At 41.4% G+C, this 20,093-nt stretch overlaps 1 protein-coding gene across 3 annotated transcripts in view; it reads left to right on the forward strand.

The window, feature by feature from the left end:
• The window catches only part of LOC125934882 (protocadherin alpha-C2), an 89,899-nt gene that overhangs the window by 30,730 nt on the left and 39,076 nt on the right, over positions 1 to 20,093 (forward strand). For 2 of the 3 annotated variants that reach the window (XM_049648487.1, XM_049648489.1), the window contains exon 1: positions 11,296 to 13,944. The exons of the other annotated variant lie outside the window; for it this stretch is intronic. In XM_049648487.1, coding sequence (XP_049504444.1) covers positions 11,386 to 13,944 — 2,559 coding nt within the window. In that variant the 5' untranslated portion in view covers positions 11,296 to 11,385. Of the gene's footprint in view, positions 1 to 11,295; positions 13,945 to 20,093 lie in introns of those variants that run through there. 3 annotated transcript variants of the gene reach the window in all.

The raw sequence follows: 20,093 nt of genomic DNA on the forward strand, positions 1-20,093 counted from the left end.
CCTCCTCAGAAAGGCCTTTCCTGATATCCATATCTTAGTATATTTCCTTCAGGTATCCTTTATCATAATTTCTTGATTGTTTCTTTTATGTCTTTTTCACTTTTTGCCTATTTGTTTATCATCCTCTTCCCTTATTGCACTACTCCATGATCAGTATCATGTCTATTTCTTTTGCAATGGTTCCTCCAGCATCCAGAAGAATGTCTAACACATAATAGTCATTCAATCAATATTTGTAGCATGAATGAGTAAACTCTGTCCCTTAAGCATGTTGAACTGGGAAGATATGTACACGCCTAGCTCTAATTTAATATATAAATTAAAACTATACATGAGAGGTACCAGGAGAGTGCTACACAGGTTAAATATCTACTTCAGTCCTTGTCACAAAGTTAATGTTCAATAAATGTTGAATGAATGAAAAGTTCCCCAGCATCTGAAAGTGGACATGTTTTCTTTTAATAAAAATAAATGGGGTGCCTGGGTGACTCAGTCCATTGAGCATCTGATTTTTGATTTTAGCTTAGGTCATAATCCCAGGGTTCTGGGATCGAGCCCTGTGTTGGGCTCCACACTGAGTGTGGAGCCTGCTTAAGATTCTCTCTCTCCCCCTGTGCCCCTCTCCCCCTCTTATGCACACACACTCTCTCTCTAAAATAATTTTTTAAAGTTATAAAAAAATGAAGGGACACCTGGGTGGCTCAGTTGGTTAAGCATCCGACTCTTGAATTAGGCTTAGGTCATGATCTCACAGTTCATGAGTTTGAGCCCTGCATTTGGCTCTACACTAACAGCATGGATTCTCCTTCTCTCTCTCTCTCTGCCCGTCTCTCAGTCTCAGTCTGTCTCTCTCAAAATAAATAAATAAACTTAAAAAAGAATACAGTGAGTTTGTTTTGTTCTGACTTCTGCAATTAAAATTCTTACACCCTAATTTGGGGCACCTGAGTGGCCCAGTGGGTTGGGCATCTGACGCTTGATTTTGGGTCAGGTCATGATCCCAGGGTCATGAGATAAAGCTTCGTGTCAAGCTCTGCACTGAGCATGGAGCCTGCTTAGGGTTCTCTCTCTCTCTCTCTCTCTCTCTCTCTCTGTCTCTGTCTCTCTCTCTCTGCCCCCCTCTGCTCCTCTCCCCAGCTTGCTTGCACATGCTCTCTCCCAACTCTGTCTAAAAAACAAAACAAAACAAACAATTCTTACACCCTAACTGAAAGCATTTTTTTCTTTACAAATTCTGAGATTTAAAAATTTTAAAAAGAATAGACATAAGCTAAAACTAAATGGAAATACAATGCACATATTTCTCAAGGGTTAGGTTCCAAAATAAATATGTATGGTGAATATTATCTTTAAGTAATAGTAAGCTTGAAAATCACATACATTTTAACAAGTAAAATTTTCCTGGTTGTATTGGTACCACCTTACAAAGAAATTCTCATGGATGCTAAAACTTGAGAGCTGCTAAACTTATGTAAATCAGGGAAGAAAAGAAATGTCTATATCTAGACATTCAAATTTTTCTGCCTTTAAGATAAATGATGAATGAGGGTTTGTTGGAGAATTACAAAGTTTCTGCTTGCCTACAGGGTTTACTCCAAACACTTTTAACGTTGACTCAATAATCTTGATGTATATTGAAATATTTCTTTAATGAGATTGGCACATACTAGATTATGAATGCTTGATGAATTTGAATTTAAATCTTGCTTAATTAGACCAACATACAAGAGTTTTGGAATACTTATATGGAGAAAAATGTGATTTATTATTTCCTGCATTTCCAAGTTGGCATTTCCTGTTTACTACCATTGAATCCCTTCATAATTTTTTTTCAAAATATATTGGCCCATGGGGAAGTAAGATTAGGAAATGATTAATGATAATTTTCTGGGCTTGTCTGAAACCTACAATTGCCAAGTTCTCAGAATTATAACTGGCTTTTTCATCCAGAGATGCAGTATTCATCCTTGTACCCAGGAAATCACAGCCTGACTTTATTAGGATGGTTGCTACTTTCTTAACATATCATTATTGACCCTTGGAAAGAATGACTTTTTGTAATTTGAAAATCTCCTTTATTTCTCAACTTCTGCTAGCTTAAGGAGCACTAAATCCACATATCCTAGGAGGAATAGCTGTGCAATATATCCTATGTATATATTGATTTATGAACCAATGAATGTTTCATATACAGCTGAGATTTTAAATGAGCTTATGATAATTGGATCAAAAAAATACTAGTCCAGCTTAAGAATACCATAGATAACTAATCATGGGAAGCTATGATGAAATTTTAATTGTAAAGGATATTGAAAATCCTAGGGTGACAACTCTGTTATAATAGATGTAACACTGAATTGGAAAGAGAGAAAGTGAGATTTTTACTGAGATCTGCTTGAAATCAACTCTGTATTTCTAGTAAATTATTGAACCATTCTATGCCTCAGTTCTATATCTTTGTTGAAGTTACCACTCCATCGCCTTTGGTTCAATGGATTTGTTAGAGAATTGTCCAATAGAGTTAAATAAAGAAAAGTCACAGGTAAAGTGTTGATTGATTGGGAAATTTTGTGTATATTTTTTCCTATTCAGTGCTGAAAAGCTGAAGTTGGCATCAACCAACTTCAGGTTGTAGATGCATCAAGTTAAATGATTTTAAGATTTTTGAGACTATTATTTCGGAGGTGCTGTATGAATAGAAGCAGTACTACATTTTCCTTCTCTCTACCTAATTCTGTCAGTTAGGTAGAGTATATACTTTTTGCTTGTGATATTAAAAAAGAGAGAGAATGCAGAAGCTTGGATTTTCCAATTCTTTTTTGACTCGTCCTTCCTTTCTCCTCAGGTTATTTGGATAATTTCATGAGACTTCTATCCCTATGCTGCCCCCTTTTTTTTTTTTTTTTTTTTTTTTTTTTTGCTAATAATCACTAGGAATTTATATGCTGATTTTTTACATGCTTCATCTCAATCAACATTTGTAGTAAGTACTATGTTTTCCATATATTACTAAGCTGAGTTTTAGGGAAATTAAACAACTTTTCCAAGGACACATAATTAGTAAACGGTAGAGCTAGATCTTGAATCACAGAGTCTGGTTTTACTTCAAGCAGGAGTGCTAGAAGGCGGCCCTGCCTAGGTGCATGATCTCAGCATATAATGTGATTAAAAACCTTGAAGTGGGCGGTGGGTCTGTAATTGCTAGTGGAATTTAATCCTAGATCCTACTACCTAAAAGTAAAAAAATTCTGAGGTTACCACAAAATTCAAGAATCTATAAGTCTTTTCTAAATAACTTTAATAAAAGGAGCTTTGATAAAGTTTTTTTTAGATAACCTTAATTCTCATCAAAATGCTTTAAAGGATCTTTTAATATTCACAGAAATACAGTACATCCTAACTTAGCTAATTTAGAGGATTTATATTTTATCCACCTTATAACGTGTTGTGTACACATAACTGCTGAAGGAATTATGTAACAAAATCTACCACAAGGAATACATGAGTGGCATTTAATTCAGAAAAGTCCAAGTCATTTGTAAAACCCCATTTGTAAGAAAATTGTAGGTGGGATGATGATACTGAAAGAAGAGATTGGGATATGAAATACAAATTTATTTTTATCACAATTTTGCTAATAAGGCCAACCATTAAAAAAAATTCAGATGATCCAATAGAAGTCTCTAAAAGAAAAAGAAATTTGTAGTTATGGAAATAATTGAATAGGATCCCATATGAAATACTTTGAAATTAATAGCTCTTGAGACCAGGTAATACAATTCTTAATCAGGAATGCATGTGTAGTGGTCAGATGTCATAGTAGAATCTCAAGAAACAGAGGCATGGAAAAAAGTTTCCTGGAGATTCTGAGCCATTATCTTCATCAATACTCATTGTGCTCTTGTGAGGATTAAATGAGATAATATGTATAGGAATAATGTGTATAGAAATTCTATAATATGTATAGAAATAGTAACTCTCAAGTGCTAAGGCATCAGGAGGAAAGAGGGACCCAAAAAGTCAACAATCACTTCATACTCTGAATATATGAACAGATACTTTTGAGAAGTATCTGAGAGGTATAGTTTTGTTTTGTCCAAAGAGCAAGCAAACTATGGCCTTTATTTAGACTAAGCTTAAGTCATATCTTAGAAAACAGTTAAATCCAAGGAACCTCAACAATATGTAAATTTTTTTTATTTTTGAGAAAGAAAAAAAAATATCCAAATCAATGAATGCTTTGGCTAAAACCCACTTGGGAACAAAGATGTTCTTTAGTGCCAGATTCCCATCTTATTTTATTCTATGGCTAAAATCCCAAGAATTACAGAGAAGAAACAGGGCCAGATTAGGTTTTCTATTAAAATAAGAGGCCCCAAGTGATGAATGGAAACTTGGAACAGATTTTAATGCTAGCAGAAATTAGCTTAAATACAAACTTAGGAATTTCTGGCGTGTATTGAATCTCAAATAGGATATTGGTATTAATTTTAGTGAATTAGAAACATGGCTTAACCTAAGCAGTTGTTCTCATTCCAGAGAGCTCAATTGCTTGCTGGATTGGCCTGGACACTTGATGCTTCCTTGTCTTGAGTCATTGATAAAATATGGAATGGGATAAGACCAGTGGGGGATTGCTGTATGACTCAGAATTAACCTTCAGAAGCATTAATAACACTAACATTAATTAACACTCTTTGGTACTGTTATTCAAACAGTTATGAAATCACTTAATTCTATTATGCAGCCTTTCTTAATTTCGTCTGCAAGGATATAGTGGGAGCTTTTGTTTAGTTGTCTCCTTGAACTTCAGATAGAATGTGCCTATAGCATTTCCATTATCAAAGATTCTAGCAACTGAATATCTAAAATGCCAATGAGAAATATTTTTTTTAAGTCCATGTGGTTGGTTTGATGTTATCAGTTTTTAGTTAAGCCAGTGTAGTCTCTGGTATGAATGCCTTCATTTCTTTTTTTTTTTTTTTTTTTTTTTTTTTTATTTTTGGGAAGGGGGGGAAAAGGCATGAACGGGGGAGGGGCAGAGAGAGAGGGAGACACAGAATCAGAAACAGGCTCCAGGCTCCGAGCCATCAGCCCAGAGCCTGACGCGGGGCTCGAACTCACGGACCGCGAGATCGTGACCTGGCTGAAGTCGGACACTTAACCGACTGCGCCACCCAGGCGCCCCTGAATGCCTTCATTTCTAAATGCTCTTAAACAATCGCTTTATTGATATTAGAGTTTGAAGGAATTTATATCAAGCTCAATGGCACTTTTTTAAAAATAGGAAATTTGGTTCCTTGGCTACATCTGTAAGTGCTTCCATTGCCCTGGAAGATCATTTATCTAGTTAAAGACATTTGACTTACTGCTGGCACTGATCTTGAAGTTTAAGTTCTGCTTACACATTTCCTTCAATGAAAAATAAAGAATTTGGGTGAGATAGTTTGTAAATATCTTTCAACCTTTAACATTCTATGATTTTTGTTAGGCTTTCTCCAAAATAATTGGAACAGTTTGATTTTATCTGTCAGTATTACACTGTCTGCCCAAATCCTTTGGCCTACTCTCTCCTTAATGTTACTCATCCAAAGATAGTTTGAGTATCTTTGCTTATTCTAAGCAATTTTCAGATGCCTCAGTTAAGAATCAACAGTGTATTATATTTGTTTCTCAAAACTAAAAATATAGAGATCTTTCCCTAAAAGTTAATGCATTCTCTCTGGAGGGAAGGGAATGTGAAAAAAAAAATACCTGTAATGTTATATGAAAAATCTTTTTATCTCCCCATCTACTGGTTGCTATACCTGTAAAGAAGGCTGTAAACACATTGAAAAGTATTTTACTTCTGGAGATGCATAAATATCAGAAGTCCTGTTCCTTTATAACAATGTGAAATTGTTTAACTTCTTTGGACTGCACTAAACATTGGGATGTTCATGGTCTCTGTTTCTAAATTATATATATATATATATATATATATATACACACTCAGTTTGTGAAACAACACAAATATACATCTTAAAAATGAAAATTAGATCCTTCCTGGGGCACCTGTGTGGCTCAGTGGGCTAAGCATCCAACTCTCGATTTTGGCTCAGGTCATGATCTCATGGTTTGTGAGATTGAGCCCTGCATTTGGCTCTGCACTGATAGTGTGGAGCCTACTTGGGATTTTCTCTCCTCTCTCTTTGCTCCTAACCAACTCCTCCCTCTCTCTCTCTCTCAAAATAAATAAATAAATAAATAAATAAACTTAAGAAATTATTTTAAAAAATTAGATCCTTCCTGATTTGGCAGATATTCTTTTTTTAATTTTTTTAAAATGTTTATTTGTTTTTGAGAGAGAGACAGAGTGTGAGTGGCGGAAGAGCAGAGAGAGAGGGAGACACAGGATCCAAAGCAGGCTCCAGGCTCTGAGCTGTCAGCAGAGCCCGACCCAGGGCTCGAACCCATGAACTGTGAGATCATGACCTGAGCCGAAGTCAGACGCTGAAGAGACTGAGCCACCCAGACACCCTGGCAGATACTCTTATCATGGCCAGCCCAAAGCCTGATCAAACTAATGGATTATGTCCCCTTGACCTATGGCCAGAAGACTCCAGATGGTTTGGTTCTAATCATTTCAAAGTAAAATTATTTGTAATGATGCAATAATAAAGGGAAAATTTATGTGAATTAGGAGAGTTCACTGAGTGCCAATATTTTTCTTAATAGGCCTAATTCAGTTGTGTTGTGATTGGTTTTGCTCTTGTGCCCAATGACCTCACGATGGATGTATTTTACAAATGCAATTAAGGGATACAATTGAGGAATACTATTTAAAAGTTATTATCTACCAAGGGGATACACAAAACCATGTCTACTATGGCACTTCTCTCATCATGTCACTTTTCTTGTTGGTTATATAAGCAGCAAATACCTGTACTTTATAAGTTATAATTACAATACAAAGTAGAAAAAGCAATAACATAATACTTTTGGGCAGAGCCTTTTTTAAAGTCCAGCAACTTTATTAGAGGGATTCAGTTCTCCAGGTTTGAAATACTTGTATTTCAAATATTAAAGGAAGAAATCTATAGTAAGGTCATTTCAGACTCTTGAGCCCTCTCTCCATTAGAAATGGCCTGTTCATATACAACAAAGAGGACAAGCCTGAATTGTAGCAACTCTTGAATTTGCTAAAAAAGGATCTGAAGAAAATTACACAATCATCATTTATTGTGAGTTTATAAGGTCTCCCACACTGTGAAGAATACACAGAAATAGAAGGCATGGCTTCTACTTGCAGGTTGCTTCTAATTCAGGTAAAGAAATGCTACTAAAGCTTTTGGATGAATTAAAGAATGACACATGTCAGCATTCAGAAATATGTGGTAGACTGTGAAAGGGGGGGAAAGGCCATTGTGATTAGAATAGACAATGTTTTATGGATTAGGTGAGTTTTAAGATGGATTTTTGGAACGTATATAAGACTTAGGGGGAGAAAAAAGAAGAAGCTATTTCTATCTGAGAGAATTGCACAAGTTGTAAATTTAGTTCTGTTCAAAAAACATTAATTAAGTGCCTCTGTGCCAAGCACTATACTGGGTGCTGAAGATTACAGCATGCTTAGGAACTCTTTCGTACCCTGTTGCTAAAGTATTTTCACGTATCCTAAAAAGGTGAATCTCTCTCTTGTGAGGAAGTAAATCCCGTGGAGGAATTCTCATGACAGAAGTCCCTTTTCCTTGGTGATATAAAATGGGAGTGGTTTTTGTTTTCAAAATACAGGATAATCTCTAGAAGTAATTGGAAAGCTTAACTTTGGAGCTCACTCAGCTTCATCACTGTCTTCCTATCTGGCATAGTTTCAGATACTCACCTGTGTTTGATACCTAAAGGGCTATATATAGACTGTCAACTAAGGTATTATTTGATAATAAATTGTTGCATTTTAGTAATAATAGTTATACTTGTCAGTCACTATGCAAATTGCTTTATATATATCATCCCATATAATCATAACTACCTGTGAGTTTTACTTAATATTGTGTCTTCCCTGATTAAAATGAGTGAACTGAAGCTTGGGTTTCAGTGCATGTCCATGGCCACACAGTCATTGGCAAGGGTGTGAATGACTCCAAACTCTGTGTTCCTAAACATTGTGTTATTCTGCTTTTTAATAGGGGTTCTTAAAGTTCCAAGGAAAGGAGTGTATAGTGAGAGAAGGAGTGGTCAAGGCATTAATATTCATATTTCTAGACAGGACACTTGCCAGCAATGTAAGCAATCTCATTCCACCAAGTAGGAAGGTTGGCAATTTTTAAAAGGTTGGAAAGCCAATTTTTAAAAGGTTGGCAAGAGGCTAAGTACAATAGTGTGTGGAACAAAATTATTGTAATATCATAGTACAGTCAATGGGGTGCCTGGGTGGCTTAGTTGGTTGACCAGCAGGCTCTTGATTTAGGCTCAGGTTATGATCTCACAGTTCATGAGATAGAGCCCAGTGTCTGGCTCCATGCTGACAGCATAGAACCTGCTTGGGATTCTCTCTCTCTTCTCTTCTCTCTGCCCCTCCCCCATTCACATGCACACTGTCTCTCAAAATAAATAAATAAACTTTAAAAAATATATAGTACAATCTCTTTGGTACAATGTCTTTGAAAAGGTGTCTGATTTGTGTTGGTTTTCTGTTTGCCTTCCCAATCACTGAGGGAGTAAATACTAGTTGAAGCTTATGATCCTGACACATCAAAATGGACAACCTGGCAGGTGTCCTTGCTGAAAGGTGACAAAATTGCTAAAAGGCAAGCCCCGTTTTTTTTGTGTTTTTTTTTCTCTAGAGATGTGACACTTGGGGGCTTCCATTAAAAACTTCACCAAGACTTTGTCATTTTAATCTCTTCCTTAAGTGCCTTTGATCTTTTTAGGGGCACAGATCCATGCATGGTCAATACCCAGTGGCCAGGTTTCTGAGCTGTGGGCAAAGGTGGCAGTGACTGTCAGGGCCTGGGAGGAGATGAGAGAAGAAAAGGTCACTCCTCCTGACAACTTATAACTTGACTCCACTTAGAAGCCATTTATTTTCAGAAATAAGTAATGGGTGAAGACATAGGCCAGGCCTACAACTCATGCACTTGAGAGTTTAAGGCTTTCTGCGATCAAATTACCACAGCAAACAGAGATAGAATTATTGTAGGGACATTTGGGGAGGAAGCAGACAGAGAGGGAGAAGTGAGAGACCTAAGAAAGGAGACAGGAATAGAATGTGATGGAAATTACTTCCCACTCTGCACCCTTGAGGGAACAAAGAGGACAAATAAGAAGCAGCAGTGATAGGAGGAGTCTGGGAGCATCTCTGGAATAAAATTGGTTAGGTTATGGAGTGTTGTCAGCAAGTTCACTTAGTGGGTGGAAGGGAGGGATGTGCTAGTCCAGGCCTTTGAAATCTGGCAGGATTGTTGCCTTGGGCCCTTCACCTATGCCCTCAAGGCAGGAAGAATACCAACTGTCAGGTCTCATTCTGGCATTGTTCCAGCTCAGGGCTAGAAAATGACCCACAGAGGAAAATCTAGGAGTGACAAGTGCTAGGAGATGAGAAAGGGAAAGGACTTTTTAGTGAGTGTTTTTTGCATGTGGGACAATGGATTTTTTTTTTTTTGAGATTCTTTTTTAAAATGTTTATTTTGAGAGAGAGAGTGCGCGCACATGCGCACCCATGGAGGAGGGGGAGAGAGGGCTGGGAGAGAGAATCCTAAGTAGGCTCCTTGCTCAGCACTGAGCCCAATGCTCGGATGCTTACCCGACTGAGCCAACGAGGCACCCCAACAATGGATTTTAAATTTCTGTGGAAGAGATGAGAGGGCCTGGGAAGAGTGGATATCTGGAACAGAGAAGCAGAGGCAGTGACACAGCATGGAGATGCTTCCTCTGATCCATTTGCCTTTTTGTTCACTGGAGAGAAAATTGGTTGTCTTTTTGTTATCTCTGTAGCAATACAAGATTGAGTCTTGGGGGAAAGGAGCCCCAGAGGTGTAAAGGAGACTCATATTTATGGAAGGTGAGCTGCAGCCATCGGAACTGCTGGCTGTTGTTAAGACAAATGCCAGACTCCCACATTTTGCCTAATAACAGCAGATTTTTCACTGCAAAGCATTAATGGCATCCGAATTCCAGCCGGGCTGGGGAGATGAAGAGTAACGCTCTTGATGTAATGGTTTTGCAGGCTCTTGAAGACATTGTCATCTATTAAAGAAATATTTTAAACCACTCATGAAGGAACAAAGAAAATTTCTTGGATGATAAATGAAAAAAGATTTGGAGTAAAATAAGGAAAAGCTTGAGAGAAGAATTTCTTTAAAATTTTACCATATTTCCCCACTATGATCAAAAGAGGTCAAATAAGAGCTTAGCCTGCAGCTTCGTGGAGCCAATTTTTAAAAGAGAATTTTAAAACTTCAAATATTGGTTATTTGCCAAGATACACACTTGAAAAGCAAGCGCTACTTGGCTCCTAGCAGAACTGAGTATTGAGATCCCAGGATGTTTTTGGCTTGCTCCGCAGAAGAGGACAGCATTTGTCCTCCTCCTCCCTTTGCCCCAGGAGTTGAACACTTTCTGTTCTATTTAGGAGTATTCTAGGGAAAATCTGGGGGGCAGGTAAATAATCTCCATCATCAGCAACCCCAGAGCCCCTCCCTTGCGTTCGTTTCTTTTGACTGTGGGGCCGCCGCCCAGGTGCCCATACTTAGCTAAGGTCCTGAGTTTATTTTCCTGAATTGCGGTTGGAAATCTTTTCCTGGGAAGTCGGATAGCCCAGGTCCTAGAGACACAACTGTCTGTCCTAGAATAATATCCTTACAAGACCCGTTAAACAGCCGAGGTACCGTGGAGACTGGCTGAACCGGGGAATGGGGGCAGGGAGAAAGGGAGTGGCCGTGTTCACGCGGTCTGCCGGGATCCCGCGTGTCCAGGGTGAAGGAGCGGGGCTAGAGTGGCTGGGGCGACCGATCACTCCCGGTTGCCGTCTGCCACCTCGGTGCGGAATCGGAGCCGGACTTACTGAGCACTCCTCCCCCTCCCGTTCTGCTTCCTTTTCCCTCCCCCCTGGAGCGGCAGCGGCGGCGGCAGGCAAGCAGGCAGGCTTGCAGCGAAGCCAGGCGGAGCGACTCCCAGGCGAGCGGAGGAGCTGGGATATGGGGAGTCAGCGGGGGCGGCGGGGCCAGGAGCCCTCCGGAGGGCCTACGAGAGGAGCGGCCCCCGGCGTTTGCTAGCGCGTGAGCGGTGGGGGAGCGGGCGCAGGGCAGCACAAGCGGAGGCGGAGGCGGGGCCCGGGCGTGGAGCGCGGCTGGGAAAGCTGCTGCCTCCGGCCCTGCCCGGCTACCTCCGCCGCGGCCGGTGGCTATGGAGCTGGCGGGCACCAGACCTGGGGCGACAGAGCATCTACGACTCCGGCCGCCCATGTCCTGGCTGTTGCTGCTGCCTCTCCTGCTGCTACTGCTACTGCCGGGCCCAGCGGCCTCCCAGCTACGATACTCGGTGCCGGAGGAACAGGCACCCGGCGCGCTTGTGGGCAACGTGGCTAACGCGCTGGGGCTGGAGCTGCGGCGTTTGGGGCCGGGCTGCCTGCGCATCAACCATCTGGGTGCGCCCAGTCCGCGCTACCTGGAGCTGGACCTGACGAGTGGAGCGCTCTTCGTCAACGAGCGCATTGACCGGGAGGCGCTGTGTGAGCAGCGGCCTCGCTGCCTGCTCAGCTTGGAAGTGCTGGCGCACAGCCCCGTGGCGGTGAGTGCCGTAGAGGTGGAGGTACTGGACATCAACGACAATTCGCCGCGCTTCCCGCGGCCGGATTACCAGCTTCAGGTAAGCGAATCGGTGGCTCCTGGAGCGCGCTTTCACATTGAGAGCGCGCAGGACCCCGACGTGGGCGCCAACTCGGTGCAGACTTACGAGCTCAGCCCCAGCGAGCACTTCGAGCTGGACCTTAAACCCCTGCAGGAGAACAGTAAGGTGCTGGAGCTGGTGCTGCGGAAGGGCCTGGACCGCGAGCAGGCAGTCTTGCACCACCTGGTTCTCACAGCTGTGGACGGAGGCAGCCCAGCCCGCTCGGGCACAGCACAGATCTCTGTGCGTGTCCTGGACACTAACGACAATTCTCCCACCTTCGACCAGAACACTTACCGTGTCCAGCTTCGGGAGGACGCTCCTCCGGGCACATTGGTGGTGAAGCTGAATGCCTCGGACCCGGATGAGGGCTCTAATGGCGAGCTCAGGTACTCATTGAGCAGCTACACGTCGGACCGGGAGAGGCAGCTCTTCAGCATCGATGCCAGCACTGGGGAAGTGCGGGTAAGTGGAGCACTGGATTATGAGGAGGCCTCTTCCTACCAGATCTATGTGCAGGCTACTGATCAGGGTCCAGTGCCCATGGTGGGTCACTGCAAGGTGCTGGTGGACATCGTGGATGTGAATGATAATGCACCAGAGGTGGTACTCACGGACCTGTACAGCCCAGTGCCTGAGGATGCTGCATCGAATACTGTTGTGGCCCTTCTCAGTGTCAATGACCAAGACTCAGGCCCCAACCGGAAAGTGAGCCTGGGCCTGGAGGCCTCACTGCCTTTCCGGCTGAATGGCTTTGGAAACTCCTACACACTGGTGGTGAATGGTCCGCTGGACAGGGAGCGGGTAGCTGCCTACAACATCACAGTGACAGCCACTGATGGGGGAGTGCCGCAGCTCACATCCCAGCGGACACTGCAGGTTGAGATCTCTGACATCAATGACAACCCACCAAGCTTCCTAAAGGACTCCTACAACATCTACATCCAGGAGAACAATTTGCCGGGGGTGTTGCTCTGCACTGTGCAAGCCACAGACCCAGATGAAAAGGAGAATGCAGAGGTGACCTACTCCCTCCTGGAGAAGGAGGTTCAAGGGCTGCCCGTCACCTCCTATGTCTCCGTTAACAGTGCCAGTGGCAGCCTTTATGCTGTCAACTCCTTTGACTATGAGAAGTTTCGGGAGTTCTTTGTGACTGTGGAGGCCCAGGACAAGGGGAGTCCACCGCTGAGCAGCACTGTGACCGCCAATGTGTATGTGGTGGACATGAATGACCATGCCCCTCACATCCTATACCCTACCTCAACTAATTCGTCAGCAGCCATTGAGATGGTGCCTCGAACTGCCCCTGCTGGCTATCTGGTCACCAAAGTCATAGCCATGGACTCAGACTCTGGGCAAAATGCTTGGCTCTTTTACCACCTGGCTCAGACTTCTGACCTGGACCTCTTTAAAGTAGAGCTACACACAGGAGAAATTAGGACTACCAGGAAGATGGGAGATGAGAGTGGAACCACTTTCAACCTGACCGTGGTGGTCCGAGACAATGGAGAGCCATCACTGTCAGCCTCTGTGGCCATTACAGTAGCTGTGGTGGATAGGGTTTCCAAAATCCTCCCTGATACTCAGAGACACGTGAAGGGTCCTCGGACATACTCTGAAATTACACTTTATCTAATAATAGCATTAAGCACAGTGTCTTTTATATTTCTTTTGACAATCATTGTTTTGAGCATCATCAAGTGCTACCACTATACTGCATATGGAACCGCGTGCTGTGGGGGCTTCTGTGGAGTGAGGGAGCGGTGCCCTGCTGAACTAAACAAACAGGCCAATAACAATATTGATGCCAGGTTACCGCACGGCCTCAAAGTGCAGCCTCACTTCATTGAAGTGCGAGGGAACGGCTCCCTCACCAAGACCTACTGCTACAAGGCCTGCCTGACAGCAGGCTCAGGGAGTGACACTTTCATGTTTTATAACACAGGGGCACAGACAGGACTGGGGCCTGGGGGAGCCCAGGCGGCAGCAAGTGACAGCAGGCACCTCACAGGCCAAAGTGGGCAGAGTGCCGGGAACCTGATCATTCTCAAAAATGATGCCATTCCTCAAAACGAGGTGAGATAGCAGTCAAGGGGTTCTTCCACGGTTGTGCATTTTCACACACACCCTCCGTCGACCAGTATCGTGCGCTCTACTGAGTTATTAACATTGACAGGAGTTATCTGGTAAACTGAGGATACATAGTACCTGTGACTTGATTATAATCTGCTCTGTTTCTCCTCTAGAAAAATAGTATCAGAGAATTGCTTTACTTTGTTTTCTTTTTGGATATAGGACGCCTTAACCATAACATTGTTAGAGAAATAAGAATTAGTCTTAAATGTTTGATGCTAAAACACAGCTCTGCAGAAGTATGGAACAGGCTTGAGAATAAGATGATGCCATAGTGGGTAATATTTTGAGATTCAGGGACAAATGGCCTCTGCTGTATCATCTATAGGGAAAGTTCTCTTTTGAAATGCTACAGGAGTGTTGGTTTTTAAAAAGCTCTGAGACCCTAGGGGTTGTGGTGGTTACCTCTGCATGCTGTCCTTGTTTATATCTTGAAAATTATCCAGTTAATATTTCCAGTAATTACACTGAACTAATGTGGTAGGACCTTCTGGAAATTCATGTCAGAGGTGACAAAGCCCTAGACTGTGGATCTCACCCTGAAGCCAAAGTTTGCTTCTTTGGCAGTTTGATGCGGTAATTCTTCTGTAGGTGCTGTCAGAGGAGATGAACGATGGTAGGGCAAAGAGACCAAGGACCAATTTGTCTGGTTGGGCCAAGGAGATACTAGAACAAGTGGATTAGGGATGTGGGGATGTGGTGAATACCAGGACAAGCTGGAACTGGGGAGAAAGAGAAGGAGAAAAGGACTTTTCCATTAGTTACCTTTCTGGCATAGCGGGTGTTCATCATAAGGTGATTTCCCTGCATTAGATTAAATGTAGTCTGTAATCTTCTGATTTCCTGTTGGCAATTTGTAAAGTTTTAATGATATGTGAAGTAGCCTCTCAAGCCCTTTATGTCTTTAAGTTAAATGACAATACTTCCAACAATACTCCAACGTGTTCCAAAGCACATGTTCATTTTCTGAATCTAAAATTTAGTTTGTGATAGCTAGAAAAGCCTTGTAAAGTGGATAGCTTGCTGTGCATGAAGGACAGGTGTTAGTAAATACACTGGTTTTAAGTAAGCATAAGGCCAGCTTGCTCATTATTATGAAGACTGCGTATAAATTATTGGACAGTGCATGAATGTGCGGATGTGTTTGTGTAGTGTGTCGCCGTATGCAAACTTGAAAACAGTGGTTTGCTTTGTGATACTTTAAAGTTGTATTTCAGGGGCCCCTGGGTAGCACAGTCAGTTAAATGTCCAACTCTTAGCCCTGCATTGGACTCCACGCTGGCCGTGGAACCTACTTAAAAAAAAAAAATTGTATTTCAGAAGCCAAATTTTTGTTTCATCAATAGTGATGACCTGTTATCTTCCCAAACAACTACTTTGTAGCGAGGACTTTTAGAGGTACTATAAAAGGCATTAATAATTGTCCCTCCTATATTTTTGTGATGTATTTTCATTGACATTTTGCTGTCTTTTTATTAATGTCCCTAGTTTCACATCCTAATTCATGCTAATCTTGAGGAGAGTAATGCTTAAATACAGAAAAAAAAAAGATGGATTGAGAGAATTTCCCATGTACCTTGAGATGTATCAGAAAAGCCTGATAAATTTTAGTTGATACATAGCAGCCACAGGAGGCAGAAGAAGGCAGATTAAGAAATACAAGGGGACACAATCAAGGCGTTTCTAGAATTCTTTAGATCATAGCTTTTGGAAGCATGTAAAAAGGCCTGGCTTTAAGTAAGGATGCTGTAGACCTTTGCTTAACAAATTCTTGTGAAGTCCTTTTGGGCCTGGGTGGGCTGCAGGTGGTGAAGAGGCTGGGAGAGCAGGCCAGACAAGCTTGCCACCAACTGGGAGCTGGAAGCTCCCAAAGGACACTCTACCATCGTTCTCCTGGCTCAGAGCTTGGGGCAGTTTGACACATGAACTATTTCTGTCTTACACTGACCTGTGTGTTAATGCGTGTTTTGGTACACAAATCTGTAATTGAGGGAGAAAATTATGTCAGAAAAGTGCTTGCTCTTGTGGGATTTTTCCAGGAGAATGCGTGATTTGAATAAAAGCAAATTTCTGCCAGCCACTTTCAGGAATCCAGTAGAGAGCCCTAAGATCTATAGCTCCTGACATTATTACAGTTAAGAGGAGAGAGAGAGTCAGGTCAGCATGGCAAAATGGGAACAAAATCAGTCAACTCTGAAAGTCATGACCGCTAGATCAACCTGTTAAATTCCCATGTTAGGCTTTCTCTTTTCCCTACCCAGTTACTGCAGATGGCATAAGAGTCCTGAGGTGCACTTCATGCCGTGTGCCTATGTTAAATTAGATGAAGATTATAAAGGATGAGTAAGGGAATTTGCACTCATTGACCACTATGCTATATAAAAATGTTCTGCTTTGCAGCATATGGGTGGTTTCATTCCCTGTAAGTCATATATGAGAGAAACATTTACCAGCATCTAACATATGAGGCAATAAGCTCAGAGAGGTTAAGTAAGACACAATCATTCTGCTTGTCTATTTTAAGTCCGGTCAGTCTGATTCCAAAGACTGTGTTGTTTGAAATAGTACAAGTAGACAGAAATCCCAACGTGTGTATACTTCTTTTCATATGTGATAACTTGGGCATTTCAGCCAGCATTGGTTCACCTAGTGGTGTAAGTTAACTTACTTTTAGAGATTAACTGCTTTTAGAGAAAGAGCAATTCCTTGAGTAAAAGTAGGTCACAAATGGGAGGATCAATGAATAAAGATGTTACTACCAAGCTGATTTATTTTTATATGTTTATCTGTTTTACTTTGGCATAGCCTGTTAAGATCTTTTATCTCTGTTCTTTTTCTGATTTCTCTTTTGTTGCTTATTAAACAACATTTAATACCAGACTCTAATCTTTTGACAGATTTCACCCTCCAGTGAGTTTATATGATGAGTCACTTGTGCAGTGAAGTTTTTGAAGTAACTGTTTGGCAATGGGGCAGACTTTCTCTTTGGAGATTTCTGAAAACCCGATATTGAATGTGGTTGGCACCCCTTTCAGAATCTCCAAGAAAAGGAAACCAGATCTTAAGGTAGATTTTGTGCGTCTGTGGTCCTGTGACTGCTAATGAATCACTCTGAGTGCGCTGGACAGGCTTGTCCAGCTGTGCTTCCATGGGACCAGGTGGCTCAAGGTGTGGAAATCACAAAAGACTAGCAGAAGTAAGATAAGTTTGCTTTCATTTATTTTCAAACAATTTGGAGTCATCAAATCTTGAGTATTTCTGCCACTGTGTTTGCACATTCACCCTCATTCCAGATGCAGTGATCTGAAAAAGTTAACTCTTCTTTTAGTGGCTCCTAATTTATCTCCCCTAGGACTGACTTTTCTATCTGGTGACTGTGTCCTGTTTCAGAATTTACACTTAGTGCAAAGTGAAATGGTGTTATATTTATAAAAAGAGTATGGTGGTCAGAAAAGGTAGAGAAATTCTATTTGTGAACTTCCATTCCAGTGTTGCATCCTCTTGTGGTCACTTTTGAGTGGGTGGGCTGTTTTGTCTTGCCATTTCCATAACGGTTATAGGACTGTTCTTCTGAGAAAAAGTTTATTTTCTTTCATCTGATAATATAATAATTGCTTCAGATTACCTCCTTCCTCCCTTTTCCTGCAGATCTGCTGAGCCAGATGGAATTATGGCTGAGCTCTTCTAGGTCTCTTTATCTTGCACATATTCTGACTGATGAAGAAATCTGTTTATTGTAGCTTGAATGTCATTGGCCTACCCTTTCCTCTGACCCAGGAGTGAGCTGTCACATGGGCATCTGGTCTACCTCCAAACACTCTGCAGGGACACAGCCTGGCATATTATAAATCGTCTATTGGCATGCTGTCTGCTTGACAGAATAGCAGAGTCGGTTCTGGATACTTGCCTTGGTTTTCCACCAATTTTTGCTCTCAATGAGAGGTTAGGATGATGTCAGTTTTCAAATATTTGAGGAAAACTTGCCATCACCAAGCCCAGTGGTTTAGATGGATTTAATGGAGATTTACAGGTGTCTTTGAATGTGACTTTTGTTAGGAATTTACCTAGCTCAATTTTTCTGTGCATATTAAGTATGAATGTAAATTTAGTTTATCCATATGATAATATTTTTTAGCATTATAATCTATAATCATGATTTCAAAAAATCAAAGGGCAACAGGATTCCTTAGCAGCATTTTAAATCTGCTCACCTAAAAATTAAAATTTTTTTCTTTCAGGAATTTGAACTTGACCTGCAAAGAAATATCTGACATTGCAAAAGTGAAGAAACTTTAGTTCCTTGGCACATAAACAACATCAGTTCCTTTCTGGCCTTGCAGGGTCAGAACTCTGGGCTCCAGGGAAGTGAAACTGTGAGAGAGAGGGTAACTGCTGTGCTGGCAGGCTGTGTGTCCAGAATTAAGCAAACCTAGCATTTTCTGTTGTACTGAAACCCATTCGGTATATTTTAATATTGTGTTTATTTTACTTTCCTGCTTCATGGATTAGGGGTTGCAAATGACTTCAGAAGAAAGTAGTTCCCTTAGAATTCACATACTTACCATCTTTTCAACTTGATTTACTAGAAGACTAATATATAACAGTGATTATTTTAAATGTTATACTTCTTTTTGCGTTAATGACCAATAGTTTATATATTCATTTGCTATTGCTTTGTAAGAAATTACCACAAATTACTGGTTAAAAATAACTCTCAGTTATTGTCTCAGAGTCCTGCAGGATGTGAGTGGGTTCTCTGCTCTGGTTTTCACAAGGCTGAAATCCATATGGCAGCTGGGCTGCGTTCTCTTCTGTGGGTTTTGGAAAAGAATATGCTTTCAAGTTTATACAGGCTGTTGGCAGAATTTAGTTCTTTTTAAAAAAAAAATTTTAATGTTTATTTATTTTTTGAAAGAGAGAGAGAGAGCAAGCTGGGGAGGGGGCAGAGAAAGGAGAGAGAAATTTCTAACAGGGTCTGCACCATCAGTGCAGAGCCCCACATGGGGCTCAGACTCTCCAACCGTGAGATCGTGACCTGAGCTGAAACCGAAACCAAAAGTTGGATGCTTAACCGACTGAGCCACCTAGGCGCCCCCAGAAGTTAGCTCTTTCTGGACTACTTACATGCTGTTAGCTGGAGGTCACTTTCAGCTCCTAGGGGTTGTGCTCAGGCCCTTGCCCCATCATCCCCTCCGTCTTTAGAGCTAACAGGGGAGAATCTTCTCTCACATGGAATCTGTCTCCAATTTATGTCTTCAAATCTCTCTAATTTATGTCTCTGATCTCTAGACCCAGATTTAAGGAGCTCACATGATTAGGTCAGTCCCGCCCAGATCGTTTTCTTGTCTTTTTTTTTTTTTTTAATGTTTATTTATTTTTGTTAGAGAGAGACAGTGTGAGTGGAGAAGGGGCAGAGAGAGAGGGACACACAGAATCCAAAGCAGGCTCCAGGCTCTGAGCTGTCAGCACAGATCCCTACATGGGGCTTGAACTCACAAACCTCAAGATCATAACCTGAGCCAAAGTCAGACGCTAATTGACTGAGCCACCCAGGTGCCCCATGGTTTCCTTGTCTTAAAGCCAAGTGTGTCATACGACATAACCTAATCACAGTGAGAGCCATCATATTTATTCTTGGAAATTATGCAGGGCATGTACACCACAGTGTGAGGCTCTTAGGAGGGCATTTTAGAATTCTGCCTATCATAGTTTATATCAGTGTTGACACAGTGTCACTGAAAAAAATCTGCAATGGATACATCCTTAATAGAGTCCTAATAGAAAGGAAAAGGAGATGCTACTTATAGTTTCATGTCTCAGAGGGCCATTTACTGATAGCTTCAACATGGATTTCCATGACAGAGTGTCATTTCCGGAGTGGTCTAATGATTTTTTTTTTTTTTTTTTGAAGGGGACAAGGTATTTTAAACTTAGTTTGTTTTAAATTTTTCTTGAAAAGGTGATTCTCCTTTCATCCTTGAAAAGGTGATTCATCCTTCTGTAGCTCAAATATTCTATGGTATAAATATTATAATAACATGGTAATAATACCATTACAGGATAAATTAAATCTTTGCTACAATTTTGATAGA

The sequence above is a fragment of the Panthera uncia genome (assembly GCF_023721935.1).
Source record: "Panthera uncia isolate 11264 chromosome A1 unlocalized genomic scaffold, Puncia_PCG_1.0 HiC_scaffold_17, whole genome shotgun sequence".
Lineage (NCBI taxonomy): Eukaryota > Metazoa > Chordata > Mammalia > Carnivora > Felidae > Panthera > Panthera uncia.